Genomic DNA, 15,699 nt, shown 5'->3' on the forward strand with positions numbered 1-15,699 from the left:
TCGAGAGAAGCATTGGCTGGCTTCAGAATTTCCCCCACACTGTGATTTTTGCATAGCATGCACGCACATCATGATTTGCAATATATTGCCAGGTCAAAAATTATGAAACTGATATCACAAGATGGACTTCAAACCAATTTTGGATGACATTGCCCAGCCCTAGTGAGGGACGCACTACAGTTCCCAGTATTATTGGGGAAAGCTAGGACTGTTGAAGTGCTACATAAATGTGTTTTAAACGTATGATGTGGATCTTTTTCCTTTTTCTCTTTCCTTCTTGCCTGCAGAGTTTGTCAGGATGATGTCCCGCTGAGTATGGTTCTTGGGCTGAAAATGAATCAGCAGCTGAGGGAAGACGAGGACCTGAATGGAGCGCCCAGCCCCAATGTTCCTATGCAAAGGCTGACGCACTGGCTGCGCTCGAGACAGTGCGAGACGCCAACCTGCCTCTCTGACCCAAAGTGGCCCTGATGCTCCTTCACCCTTCCACACTGTGAAAAAAGACGATCTCCAGCAACTGGAAGCGTTCCTGGGTGACGCTGGGCTCCAGGACCAGCCACGTTTGCAAGTGAAGGTGACAACTCTTTCCCTGCCTTGACTCTTCCGGCAAGCACTGCAAAGGTGAAAGAGAAGGAAGGGGTTCTCTCAAACTGGTGGCTTATGGCAAAAAGCCACCTGGGATTGGTGCCTGCCACGAATTGCACTCTTTTCCTTGGTGAACTAACTGTGTATTGGCCTCATGCCTCCTTGTGCTGTTAATCATCTGTGTTGAGTTATTTATAGCCTCCCCGGAATGTTCTTGTGTCTCCCTGCGGTTATGTTAATGAGAGCAAATATACCTTTGAAATGCAAAACATAAATAACAAGAGCAAGACTTTGGTAGGCCTGGCTCTTCTGTGGGAGGAGGAGAGTTGGCTTGAGGCAGTGGGGATGGCGACAGCGATGGAGCCGGCCCTACCATTAGACAACTGCTTGAGGTAGCAGGTGTGAGGAGGAGGAGGAGGAGGAGGAGGAGGAGGAGGAGGAGGAAAGCCTTGGTGGCTCTGTCCTACCTCCATTGTCAGAGGCAGTAAAAGCCCCCAAATGCCAATCCTGGGAACCCCAGGTGGAAGAGTGCTGTTTTGCACAGGTTCCCTTTGCAAGACATCTGGCTGGCCACTCCGAGAACAGGAGGCTGGACTCCATGGACCACTGACCAGATCCATCAGGGCTCCTCTGATGAGGAAAAGGCAGCCCCTCCCCATCTGTTCCTCTTTATCCCTCTGTTGAAACACAGAGCTGTGTGTGCCGCACACACTAACCAATAGTCCTTAGGTGCCATGGAGGATGCTCACTTTGCTAGTGCCGAAGAGAGAATCAGCTGCAGTCCACTTGGCTTCTGTGCATCAAAATGGGGGGAAAGGGTACTAACATGTCCTTTGCCTCACTGACTGCATCCACACCATATATTTAAAGCACACACACACACCCACACCCCCCCCACACACACACCCAAAAAATCATGGGAACTGTAGTTTCCTTCTCACAGAGCTACAATTCCAAGCACCCTTAAACTACAGTTTCTAGGATTCTTTTGAATTATTTCCACTCCAGTTTCTGGGGAATGGGTGGGGCAGACGTTCTGTCTGATACCAGCAAGCTTGATGCCAGGGGTCACATTTCCAAGGCAGCCTTAGAGCCTGGCATAATCAAAGTAAATTCCAGCAGTCACAGCTATCACTTGCCTGATGCCACAGATAGCAGAGGATGCATGTTGGCACATGTTGATCCGTTTCCCATTCTAGTGGCAGTCAGAACACAACAGGCAGCACAACCCTGAGTATATCTTCTTACAAGAACTCTCTATTGCAGGGTTAGCTAACCAGCAGCCTGGGGCCTGATCCAGCCCCCTAAGTAAACCTCAAGACCCCATAGGGTTTGGTGGCAGCAGAACAAAGGGGGGGGGACAGACACAGAGCTACAGTGTATAAACTACAGTTCCCAGGATTTATTGCAGAGGCACATGGGGAGATGTGCTTTAAGTCTTTCCCACCTGATGCTGTAAGGTACATCTTGGGTTTCTAGTAGGGAGGAAACCAATCACTGAGTAGATCTGACAAGCATGAGGTCTGCCTATGCCTGCCCTGGGCCAATGATCTTTTCAGTTGGTGGATCAGAACCCACAGATGGGTCTCAGCTTAACCTAAGCTCAGTCACAGCCTCCACATGCAAATATAATGAATTAAGAAGCAAGTCCTCAAATGAACGTTTGGGCTAAAAGTGAGTCCCAGGTGTGAAGAAGCTGAGGCACTTCAGGTTCCGGAGGGCCTGTCAGCAAGATACCTTCCATGGACCCCTTTGCTAAGTGAGCCTAACCACTCCCCAGGGTGTTGTAATCACCAGTTGCTGCTTCTCCTCCTGATCATCATTGGTACTACTTGCTTGCTTGCCAGGCAGAGCCCAGTGAGTCAGCAAGCAGACCAGGGGCATCTTCTGACCCTCCTTCTTTCACCACTGCTACAGTCTGGGTCAGAGTAAGAAGTGGATGAACCAAGCAAGCAGGTTGCAAGGGGTGGAGGGGAGGAGCAGGATCTTGTCGACAGGTCCTCTTGCTGGGGTGTAAGCCCTCCTGGCAGGTGCTGGACCATACTGAGCCTTGATGCCAGCCCAACCATTGGGCAAAAAAGATGACAGCCCTCTACCTCCAACATGGATCAAGGAGCTCCTGGGCCTTTTCTTTCTAAACTAGAAATCCCTGGTTATGCAGGTAAGAGGCTCCAACTCCTGGCTGATATATTCTAAATGCAGCAGAGTCCCACCCCACGTTCTTTCTGATGGTAAAATAACTGAAAAGGGGGGGGGGGAGAGAGACCATAGCTCAACTGCAGCTCTTACATGTGTCATGAAACTGTCTTCTTGTGGAGCTGATCATCGGCCCAGCTAACCTTGTATTGTCTGCTTGCTAGAGCAGTGGTTTGCAAGCTTTTTCAAGCCGCTGCCCCCTTGGTTCCATAAGCTCATCCCCACTGCCCTCTATTCAGTGTTCTTTTTGAGGGAGGGGGAAGCGCCAGTACAGTGGTACCTCAGGTTACAGACACTTCAGGTTACAGACGCTTCAGGTTACAGACTCCACTAACCCAGAAATAGTACCTTGAGTTAAGAACTTTGCTTCAGGATGAGAACAGAAATCGTGCTCTGGTGGTGCAGCGGCGGCAGCAGCAGCAGGAGGCCCCATTAGCTAAGGTGGTACCTCCGGTTAAGAACAGTTTCAGGTTAAGAACAGACCTCCAGAACAAATTAAGTTCTTAACCCGAGGTATCACTGTACTCACCATGAAGTTGTTACAGTAAATGCCACGCTTTGAACATGGGGGGGAGGTGATGTGCCAGTGCTGTGTACCCTTGAGTACCCCCAGAAAAAAGCACTGCCTCTACCCTACCCTATGAAAAATATTATCCAGAACAACAGTGTGCACAGCCCACTAAGGAAGATAATTGCACCATAACATTCAAAAATCAATTAATGCACATTTATTCAAAATCCAGTAAGTGTTATCAATTCAACAAAACTGACAAACTTCATCCAATGATTTTCAAAGTCTGAAAGCCATTTACACCTCCAGAACTCTGCTGCCACCTGCCTGATTCTTATCACCTCCCTAAGTAACCCCACCGCCACCTGGGAATGCAAATACTGCCCACTTTGGAAACCCCCACTCTAGATGTATTTATTATTATTACTTTGATTTATTACGCACCCATCACGCCGAAGTCCCGCGACAGGTCGCAACAAATAAAAATGCAATATTAAAAACAGTTTGAAACAAATCAGAATAACAAGAACAGGGTGGGTCTTAAAAATACACCTCTCTAGTGGGGAAGGCCAGCAGAAAGAGGTTTGTTTTCAGCTGATGACAAAAGCTGTACTGTGAAGGCAACTGATGCACCTCTGGGGGGAGAGAATTGCACAACTAATGGGGTGGCACAGAGAATGTCCTCTCATGGGCCACCAGCCCTTGAGATTCTGAGGACAGTGGAATGACCAAGAGGCCCCCTCCGTAGCAAGCACATCCCTGACGAGGGATGATGGGAGTTGTAGTCCAAAACATCTGGAAGGCACTAAGCTAGTGAAGGCTGGTTTACTCGGAGCAGCAGCAACTCTCCTTGGACTCAGCCAGGTATCGTCCTCAGCTGCAACCCTTTTAGGTGCTGATACCACTGGGCCTGCTGGCCTTCAAGGATGCGTTCTACTTCCAACATACATTATAATGCACAGTTCACATCCACTTGCGGTGCAGCCACCCTCCTGTACCTGCCCAAGTATTATTGGACCAGCCTTAGCCAAAATGGGAATAAGCCAGAGTGTGAGAGTTGCCCTACCATTCTGCAGACCAAAGGATGGCTTCCTTCTCTGTATAACTCAGTCTCCGGAAGCCAAATTCAGCAGGAGAGAGGCTGTTTTCTTGTACAGGCAGGTTCAGGGATTAAACCTTCAATCTAATAATCTCATTGCAGGGATTATTCCTCTGCTTTCATCTCCCGGCCAGCACTGGGAGAGATTCCAAGCTGCCCTGCAGACAATACACAAGCAGAGCAAGGATTCGCCCAGCTAGGCTGCTCAGCATGCAAGCGCTGTGTCTCCATACTAGTGTGACTTGCCCCCATGGTTCTGCCTTTAACTACGTGCTGCAGCTAGGAGTGCAGCCTGGAAAGTTTGGACCCTGGTCTTAATAACCTGATGGTGGCCTCTTCAGACAGCTGCGTGTATTAGTTGTGAGATGCACATAAGAAACACTTCTCTTGCCACCCTGCTGCCATTCCAAACTTTATGCCTGCTTTTACTTTCCTGATAGGTTAGAGCAGGAGTGGGGAACCTTTTTTTAGCTCAAGGGCCACATTGTGCTCTAAACAACCTTCTGGGAGGCCATATACCAGTGGCAGGTGGGGCCAGAGGTAAAAGCGGGTGGAGTAACGGATGTAAATTTTACCTTTGTGGAGAACGCTGATTCCTACACAGATTTTCACTCCCTCCATGCAGGCAAACAAGAGGTATTAGCAGAGCTGAATGACACAGTCTACCTAGTTAGGCAAAACCACTCAGGGCCAGTGAGGGGTTTGGTTATGGCTGTGGAGAGTGCTGAAGGCCTATAGAGAAGCCGGGAGGGCCAGATTTGGTCCTCAGGCCTGTGGTCCCCCCCCCCCCCGTCTCTCTCTCTCTCACACACAGAGAGAGAGAGGGGGGGGGGGAGATGCCTCCCAAAGCAGTTTGCCAACCCTGATGAAAATAAAAAGAAATACTCTTGGAGCATGTGCAATATTGCATTTTAAACTCATTCACCATCATGACTGCAGGAATAAGACGGTGTTTGATTCTGCTGCCCTGATGTTAAACCCATTTATTTGGGGATTCACACCATTTTGTTATAGAAAAGGCTAATATATTTTTAAAGACCCATTACTTTCAATCTGACTTCTGTTGCTGCAGCTCTTCCTGGTACCCACAGCCCTTGTCTCTCAGCGGAACTCTTTCTCCCGGTGTTAACACAAAGCAGTGGACCCTTTCTAAAGGGCATGCTGGCTGGGCTGATGGGTGTTGTAGTCGAAAGCATCTGGAAAGCAGCAGGTTGGCCAAGGCTAGTCTGGTGGAACCTTGCGGACCCTCTTCCATTAGAAGGGTTTTTTGTGGGGGGTTGGCTGGCCACTTATTTGATGCTGTTGCAGTGTAAACCAGTATGGTGCAGTGGTTCAGGTGCTAGGTGAAGGCTTGGCAGACCAGAGTTCAAATCCTCACTCAGCCATGAATCTCACTAGGTAGGTGACCTTCTCTCAGCCTCACGTATCTCAAAGGATATACCAGCATCCTCTTCTCCCAGTGGCCAACCAGATGCCACAAAGGAAAACCAGAAAACAGGACCCAAGCATAACTGACCGTGGAACCCTTTTCACGCAAATCTTGCGTATACCACAAACCCACAATAATAGAATCATAGAACTGTAGAGTTGGAAGGTTCCCTGTGGATCATTTGGCCCAACCACCTTTGATGCAGGAATACGTAACTGTCCCATGCAGAGACTGAACCTGCGACCTTGGCATTATCAGCACCACACTCTAAGCGGCTGAGTATATGAGGCTGCCAACATAGTTTGAGCCAATACTGCTTACCAGGTTCCTAGAGCCTAAGAACCTTGTATAAGAACACGAGAAGAGCCTGCCAGATCAGGCTAGTGGCCCATCTAATCCAACATCCACATGTTTTCACAGTGGCCAAATGGATGGATCAATGGGAGGCCCATAAGCAGGAACTGAGCTCATCAGCGCTCTCCCCCCCCCCCCTCCCGTGGCTTCCCACAACTGGTTTTCAGAACTGTTAATCTCCAACAATGGAGTCAGAGCATAACCATGGTGACTACTAACCATTGATAGCCAATAGCCTTTTCCTCCCTGACTTTGTCCTCTTTTAAAGGCATCCATGTGGGTGGTCCTTACTGCCTCCTGTGGGAGCAAATTTCATAGCTTAACTCTGTGAAGAACTTTATCATCTGTCCTGGATCTCACATCATTCATCTTCACTGCACGCCTGTGAGTTCTAATGTTGAGAGGGAGAAAAACTTTTCTCTAGCCTCTTTCTGCATGCCATGTGTGATTTTATCAACTTCTATCAAGTTGTAAAGAAATGGGCAGAGAGCTGTTTGTCACCTTGAGCTGCTTGCAGGAAAGATGAAATATAAAGATAACAATAGCAGCAGCAGCAGCAGCTATAACACCAACTATAGATTAAAAAATACAAATAAAATTTAAAAAACCAAAATAAAATGTCCAGTTCTGGCAGAGGGCTAACTTTTGAGATGGCTTTCAGCTATGATTCTATGACTCACGCTGATTTAACCACAGTGGTGCAAGATCAGGAACAGAGGCCTCTGAGCCTTTCACTTGTAGGTCACTAGCACAAATCCAGAGGAGCTAAGGCGATGCGGTGGCTAAGCATGTTAGCAATTAACAGGATACAGAGGTGCTGTGGAGTGTGCAGTGCTGATAGTTCAACATTCAGAGTACTGGCAGCATTTGAAGAAGAAGAGTTTGGATTTGATATCCCGCTTTATCACTACCCAAAGGAGTCTCAAAGCGGCTAACGTTCTCCTTTCCCTTCCTCCCCCACAACAAACACTCTGTGAGGTGAGTGGGGCTGAGAGACTTCAAAGAAGTGTGACTGGCCCAAGGTCACCCAGCAGCTGCATGTGGAGGAGCGGGGAAGCGAACCCGGTTCACCAGATTATGAGTCTACCGCTCTTAACCACTACACCACACTGGCTCACTCACTGTGACCCTGCAGGTTTGGTTGCTGTACCCCGAATCTCCAGCCGCCTGCATGGCCGATGGTCAGGGATCATGAGCATTGTATTCCAGCAGCATGCACAGGGACACATTGTCTAGTAGTCTATGCAGGAGGCTACACTGCTGACAAGCTCTGTTGCAGACTTGGTCGCTCTCCTGGTGAATCCCAGCATCAGTTCCACCGCCTCTTCCTTAAGTTGATAGGCTGTGATGGGCTTGGCTCCCATTCACAGGGACACGGACAATTTAGGCATCGAAAAACAACGGAGAGAAACACCATCACTTATTACTGATGCCCACATATTAAGCTGCTGTTCAAAGCACAGCTGCAGTGACCCACTGAAAAGGTGGCAGCCCCTTTAGAGCTCCCAAGTTGCTGGCAGGTAATTTGGCTACTTAAGACCTCACAGAAAGCTGCCTTATACAGCTGGTCCATTCAGCTTAGTACTTTCTATGCTGATTGGCAGTGGTTCTTTGGGATTTTGGGCAAGGAGCCCTACCTGCCATTGGGAATTGGGACCTTCTGCAGTGCAGATGCTCTACCACTGAGCTATGGCACTTCCCCAAGAGAGTCTATTACAGTGGTACCCCGGGTTACATACGCTTCAGATTACATACGCTTCAGGTTACAGACTCCACTAACCCAGAAATAGTGTTTCAGGTTAAGAACTTTGCTTCAGGATGAGAACAGAAATTGTGTTCCGGCGGCGCAGCGGCAGCAGGAGGCCCCATTAGCTAAAGTGGTGCTTCAGGTTAAGAACAGTTTCGGGTTAAGTACAGCCTCTGGAACGAATTAAGTACTTAACCCGAGGTACCACTGTATGTCAAAATGTGGACCATTATTGAGAGGGCAACGAAAGAGCATTGTTTCAGCTGCAAAGTTGTTCCTGCCGCTGTTATTATTATTATTATTATTATTATTATTATTATTATTATTATTATTATTATTAATTTTATTTATGCATCGCCCTTAAAGAGCCCTGAGTATTGCAAAGGATGAACAACAGAATCAAATCACTGATTTAACACAAACACAGCACAAAAATATTCATCAAGTAACAGGCCTTCATAACACACGTTGAGCTGCTCCTTCACCCTGGGGGACTGCTGGGGCTTAATTTCCCTTTCTCAGCTAATAACTTGTTCCAGTGACCTGTCACCCCAGCCGCGTTTAAGTGCTTCAAAGCCCCGTGGCCGACCTGGACTAGTCACAGCTTAAACTGAGAAATCTTCAGGGATTAGTGTGGATTGGCTGTAATCAGTACAAATGAGCCCTAACAAGGCCTGCCTCTGGCCAGCCGGCCTGAGATTTTTTGCTGCCTGAGATGGTGCCACCTTCATTTCACGCGGAGAAACTGGCGACACGGGCAGCTGAGCCTTATTTCAACACTGGGAAAGGGGCAGCAGAACATAGGAAGAGCCTGCTGGATCATCTAGTCCAGCATCCTGTTCTCACAGTGCCCAATCAGCCTCTAGTAAACCAGCAACCAGAATCCAAGCACAAAAGCAATGTGCCCTCCTGTGGTTTCCAGCAACTGGAAATCAGAAGCATTCTGACCATGGAGGTAACATATAGGCACCAGGGCTAGTAGCCACGGATAGCCTTCTCCTCCATAAATTTGTCTAATCCTCTTTTTAGAGTCATCCAAGTTGGTAGCCATCACTGCCTTCTGTAGGGTGAAGCAGTCCTTTCTTTTGTCAATCTTCCAACATTCAGCATAATTGGATGAGAGAGGAAGAGTCACTGCCTGTTATTGTAGACAAAACTGTTATAGATTTTTTGGGGGCTGGGATCCCACTAAACCCTATAAATTAATAAATGTGGAATTTGGAATGTGAAGAGAGAGATAGAAGCTGCCTGTGCAAAATGACCTAGTCAAGCCAGGGTCATTAAGAAACAATACAGGGCAACTGAGAGCCATGGGAAATGCAAGGAAATGCAGGGCACCCCCTTGCCCTGAGGTGTGAACAGAGACGGGGAGTTTGTAAGTAACTGAGTGTGAGGTGACAGGAAAAGAGAGTTCCTTAGCAGGGTGTTCTGGGAAGAAGAAGGAAGAAGAAAGACTGGGCTCCATCTTGGGCAGGCAGGCTGAAGGCTGGCTGCACTGCTGTAGGGGACAAGCCTCTCTTGAAAGGACCATGCTGTAAGATCTGGACTCCCTCCATGCAGAATGAAGGTGTAAATAGGTGAATAAACCATATTTCTTAAAGCTACGACAGTGTCCGCTGTGTCTTAATTCTCCAAAGGAACACAGACCCTGGGTGAATGTCTGAAACCCCCTATGGCCTCTTGCTACCGCTCAGCAGAGAGGGGGAGGCACCCAACTTTTGTAACAATACTGAGCTAGGTGAACAAAAGGTCTGATTCAGTAAAAAGCAACCTCCTGTGCTCCTGTGTACATGCTTGGTTGCTTTAATAATTTTAAAATATGTCATAAATGATGTTCTAGTGACCCGTAGTAGCTCCTGAGAGTGTCTATGTCAGAATAGGTGCTGGTGCCAGGTCTGTCTGCTGCTCTCCCCATAAAATGTTGTTATTTGGGCTGTCATTTGTGTAGGGGCTGGACTGTGGGGCCATGGACTACAAATGGATGCCTGATACCTGGAAGATCATTTTTTTAAAAGCCTGCAACTCTGCCATCTTCACCGGGGTCCTCAATCTGACTGGCTGTAGGTCTCCCTCCTTCTGGGGATGAGTGTGCTTTGACTAACTTTGTACCAGGATCTGAGCAAACCTGGAGGGGCTTGCTTCTGCGAACTTGAGCCCGTATGACATGGGTTTTGCTGCACATACTAGGCTATGCAAGCCTGCTTTAGGACCATCTTCTTTGGAGGTTGCTTCCTTGCTTGATTAAAAACAACAACATGCCTTGAACAAGTGATTGCTAAAGCCTTTCTTCCGAAATCTGCAGAGGGCATGGAGAGATTGAGTGGGATTTATAACTCCACAGCGCCACCAAGCACCCAATCTGTGCATTTCGAGTACCGGCTGCCCAAATTGAGTGAAAAGGTACATTGGGGAACACTCTCCTGCATTCGTTACAAATGCTTTGGCTCTTGTGGAGGCTTCCTTTCACTAAAGCGACTCAGCTTTTAGGGCATTCCCCGCAGACTTTGGAAATGCTGCTGAATAATTTACTGGAGAGTCTGGAAAGTCAAAGATCAAACACCTCTTTGAAAACAGATACACCTCTTTGTGTATCTGAAGAAGTGTGCATGCACACGAAAGCTCATACCTAGAACTAACTCAGTTGGTCTTTAAGGTGCTACTGGAAGGAATTTTTTTATTTTGTTTTGAAAACAGAATGTCATTGAAGGAAGCATTAAGTGCACTGCTTCACTTTCCACTCTCACCTCCCAACTTCCCTTTCCTCTTAATTGGCTGCCCCCCACCACCGAAAGAACAGAATAAGTTCACCGGAAGAAGGGCCTGATTGGGCGTGAGTTAGCCTATGGATCACCTTGTCTGTTGAAGCAGGGAGAGAAGTGCATTGTTTGAAAGTACCTGCCGCAGCAACACCTTCGCTGATGCTAAGCAGGCCTGGGTCTGATCAGTGCCTGGATGGGAGACCTGTCTGGGGGCCCTGTGTGAGGCTGCCTTGAATTCCGCTGCAGAAAGATGGGGTGCAAATAAATAAAAAGTCACCACAAGGCACTATTTCCCTAATGTGGAACTCCCTCCTCATGGAGGTGCATCTGACACCTTCGTTATGTAGCTTCCAGTGGATTCCAGTGCTTTTGGCACTTGAGGTGCATATTTTGAGAACCCACCTTAGTTTTGTTATTGTGAGTTGTTTTAAACTTTTTTGAAATTGTGTTTTAATGTTCTAACCAGTCCTAGGACCTTAGGGTGAAGGGTGGTTAATTGATCATAATCCTCTTGATGTACAATATATTTTATCCTGATCTTTTCCCAGTGGCAGGAACATAGGGGGGTGGGCCTTATCACTGAGTAGACATGTATAGGATTGCAGTATCATTCCACTGCTATACACTGTTTAGTAGCTGTAAAAATAGAGGCTCCATCCAGGGCTGTCTTAAGCATATGTGGCACCAGGCTGCAAAGATCTGCCTGGCGCCCCCCCCCCCCCCGATTGCCCAGTCTTTGGTGCGCAGGAGGGCGGAGCCAGCCGACTGCCTCAGTGTCTCACTGGCTCGGTCACCCTCGAACTCGTGGCACAGAAGGAATAACCCAAACATCATGAACCTTCTGCTTGTTTCTTTCTCAGAGAAGCTTCCAGAACCCCCTTGAATTAATCAGAAATATCTCTACACATCACATCAATACTTTCTGCACTAAGTCTGCAAACTGGCATCTTACTTTAACAAGAGTTTGCAGACTGCAAAGTGGCCGTAGAGCTTTCAAGAAAGGCAGGAGAGAGATCAACTTGATGTGAATCAGTTGGGGGCTTTTCCAGTCCCCCTCCCGGGTTTCGGTTTTCCGGCAATTTAATTTTTTATGAAATTTATGTCAGAAGCTACAGTAGCAAATACTTTTTCCTTTGGCTAGTAATTAGTGACGCACAAACCAAAAACACCCAAACTGAAACACAGGGGAAATCTATACCCAGCCTGTCAATTTGTTATACGGCTTTTCTACTTATTCAGAGATGGTGGAATGAAATGATTTTGTCGCCTGAGAAAAATACTATCATAAATGGGGGCTTATGTTTTCCTCTGAGCTTGCTTAAATCTGTGTTTGAACTATAATAATAACTATTGGAATATATTTATTTATATCCTGCATTTTACTGATAAAATAAGAACAACTAAAACATATTGGGGGGGCAACAATCATTGAAAAACAATTAAGTATTAATAAAATTAAAACTGTATAAGATCTATTTAAAACATACAGAAATCACAACAAAAAACAGCAAGGCACCAGCCTCCTCATTAAAAGCAGAAGGAAACAAGGAGGACAACAAGGAGGGAGCCAGACTAACATCTCTAGGGATTTGCCAAGTCTGGAAGCAGCCAGAGAGAAGACTCTCTCCCGCATCCCTACCAAATGTGCATGTGAGAAGGGACTCCCCCCAAAAATCTCCAAGTCTCAGCATGTTTTTATGAAGGAATATGGTGATTCAGATAGCTTGGACCAAAGTCATACAGGGCTTTACAAGTCATAACCAGCATTTTGAATTGTGCCAGAAAACAGACCAGTAGGCAGTGGAGCTGCTGTAACCAGTGCCAGTCAATAATCTGTCTACAGCTCTCTGAGCTAATTTGAAGTTTCTGAGCACTTTTTAAAGGCAGCCCCACATTACAGCAATCCAAATGGGATGGAACTAAGGTGTGTGTCACTGTGGCCAAATCAGGCATCTGGAGAAACAGGCGCAGCTGGCACACTAGCTTCAACTGTGCAAATGCACTCCTGGCCAACACAGCGACCTGGGCATCCAGGCTCCGAACTGAGTCCGGCACACCCAAACTGCTACCCCATCTAGCACAGGCTGAATCCCTATTCCCTGGTCTGCCTTCCAAACGACCAATAGCACCTCTGTCTTGTTTGGATTAAGTTTAAATTTGTTTACTCCCATCCAGGCCATTATTGATAGCAGACACTGGTTTAGAACTGAGACAGCTTTCTTGGATTTAGAGCACCAGGGTGTCATCAACACACTGGTGACACCGAACCCTGAAACTCCAGACCACCTCTCCCAGTGGTTTCATGTGGATGTTAAATAGCTTGGGGGACTGAACACAACCCTGAGGGACCATGCAGGCAAGCTACCAAAATGTCAAACAGGAGTCCCCCAGCACCTCCAAGAAGGAAAGGAGCCACTGTAAAACGGTGCCTCCAAGTGCCATTCCAGCAAGGTGGCCCAGAAGGACACAATGCTCAATGGAATTGAAGGCCACTGAGAGATCCAGCAGAACCAACAGGGTCATCCTCTGTCCAATTCCCAGCATAAGTCATTCACCAAGGTGACGAAAGCAGTCTCATCTCATAACAAAGCCTGAAATCAGATTGAAGTGAATCTAGATAATCTGTCCCTTGAGAAACCCCTAAAGCTGAGATGCCACCGCACCTGGCCCCAAAATGGGATGTTGGAAATTGATTATCTAATATGGTGGGATTCAAGGCAAATCACAGGGATGTAATATCATGGAGCTCAGTCTAGTTGTGAAAATGTGCATGTGTAAGGCTATCACTGTTTTCGCCCTCAGATTTCTGTTGTTGTTGCTCTGGGGCAAATTGAAATTGGTGTCTCTCCACCCCACTGAGTCCTACTGACCTGCATACTGAAAGATCTAGAGTTGCCTCATATATGATTTTTGCAATTCCATTCTTGATGTCCCTTGCTACTTCATGTCACCCCCTTTGAATTGCATCAGTGGATCCATGTGGTTAATGGAGTTCAGAACAGGCAGGCTCTTCTCAGCTTGGAATTTGGAGTTCCACCTAGCCTACAAGCTGTCACAGTACCTCCTCCTCCTCCTCCAAAAATACTGGCAGTGCTTGTCCCTAGCCTAGGGCATTCACACACAGCTGAGGCATAATCTTGGCATTTTTGCACTCCCAGCATCTCCTCAATTTACTTCGACCTGCCCTGCAGCTCTGCTTTCCAGTATGCACAGCCCATTTACCAAACTATTGCGACATTCCTGCGTGTTGCCAGTGACCAGCCATTCCTGTTCAGCTGCTCCATTCCCGAAAGTTCTCCTCTGAGTACACTGCTGCATACAAATTGCTTGGACTTGCAAGTGGGGAGAGGCCAGTTGCATTTTATTATGTATTTTAATTATGTATGGAATATATTTATTAATAATGGATTTTATACTTCTAAACTGCATAGAAACCATTTTGGCATGCAAGAGGTACATAATAATTCAGGTGCTGCTTGTGGGCTTCTCTTTGGTGAATCTGGTTGGCCACTATAAGAGCAGGGTGCTGGACTAGCCCCCCATCCCCTTCCTGCTTTGGCCTCATTTAGCAGGGCCTTTCTTGTTCTCCTGAAGCTGTTCTGGACCTGCTGTTATAAAAGGTTAGCGGCAAGGCCTTTTCCATGGAGACATCTATGCTGTAAAATACCTCCCTTGGGACATGCAAATGGCCTTCAGACAAGCCACCAGCTCAGTTCCTGTCTTTCTGGAGGCCTAACCCCATATCGCAGGTAGCGCTGTGGTTTAAACTACAGAGCCTAGGGCTTGCTGATCAGCTGTGGTTTAAACTACAGAGCCTAGGGCTTGCTGATCAGCTGTGGTTTAAACTACAGAGCCTAGGGCTTGCTGATCATAAGGTTGGCGGTTCGAATCCCCGCAACGGGGTGAGCTCCCGTTGCTCGGTCCCAGCTCCTGCCAACCTAGCAGTTCGAAAGCACGTCAAAGTACAAGTAGATAAATAGGTACTAATCCAGTGGGAAGGTAAACGGCGTTTCCGTACACTGGCTCCCTCGGCCAATAAAGCAAGATGAGCACCACAACCCCAGAGTCGGTCATGACTGGACCTAATGGTCAGGGGTCCCTTTACCTTTTTAACCCCATATCTGCATTATTTGGCTAGGGGATGTGGGTGGTGCTGTGGTCTAAACCACTGAGCCTCTTGGGCTTGCCGATCAGAAGGTAAGTGATTCGAATTCCCACGACGGCGTTAGCTCCCATTGGTCTGTCCCAGCTCCTGCCAACCTAGCAGTTTGAAAGTACACCAGTGCAAGTAGATAAATAGGTACCGCTGCAATGGGAAGGTAAACAGCTTTTCCGTGCCCTCTGGTTTCTGTCACGGTGTCCCGTTGCAGCAGAAGCGGTTTAGTCCTGCTGGCCACATGACCCAGAAAGCTGTGGACAAACGCCGGCACCCTTGGCCTGAAAGTGAGATGAGCACCACATCCCAGTCACTTTTGACTGGACTTAACAGTCCAGGGGTCCTTTACCTTTACTTATTTGGCTATTTTGTACACTGATCCCACATGAAGCCTCAACGGGCTTTACTCCTGTTCTAAAAGTGCAATTTTGTGCATGGATACTTGGAAGTCCCACTGAGTTCAATGAAACTTCCTCCTATAAACTTCTAACCACCATTGCTCAGAAGTCCCATTGAATTCAATGGGGTTTATTCCCAGGTATATTGAGTTAGGGGCTGCAGCTGGTTTAGTCTGTATACTTTAAAAAATAGTTCTAAGGTATAATCGTTGTAACAATTTTTCTCTCAACTTTCTGAGATCAGTTCCAAGAGTCCTGTCATCTGTTGTTGTTTGGTCGTTTAGTCGTGTCCGGCTCTTCGTGACCCCCTGGACCAGAGCACGCCAGGCACTCCGGTCTTCCACTGCCTCCCGCAGTTTGGTCCAACTCATGTCAGTCAAGAGTCTAACACTCAAGAGTCTACAGGACTATAAAAACTGGCTGGTGGAGGAGTGGAGTCGGTTGCCATGACTACAACTAGGCTTC

General features: G+C 47.4%; 1 protein-coding gene across 8 annotated transcripts in view; it reads left to right on the forward strand.

Annotated features, from left to right (window-relative positions):
• Positions 1 to 874, forward strand: part of CABP1 (calcium binding protein 1) — a 77,640-nt gene extending 76,766 nt beyond the window's left edge. For all 8 annotated transcript variants that reach the window (XM_081842040.1, XM_081842037.1, XM_081842042.1 and 5 more), the window contains one exon: positions 288 to 874. In XM_081842040.1, coding sequence (XP_081698166.1) covers positions 288 to 313 — 26 coding nt within the window. In that variant the 3' untranslated portion in view covers positions 314 to 874. The remainder of the gene's footprint in view (positions 1 to 287) is intronic.
• Positions 875 to 15,699: the final 14,825 nt, after the last annotated feature.

Source organism: Podarcis erhardii (assembly GCF_964252035.2).
Source record: "Podarcis erhardii genome assembly, chromosome: 15".
NCBI classification, from domain to species: domain Eukaryota; kingdom Metazoa; phylum Chordata; class Lepidosauria; order Squamata; family Lacertidae; genus Podarcis; species Podarcis erhardii.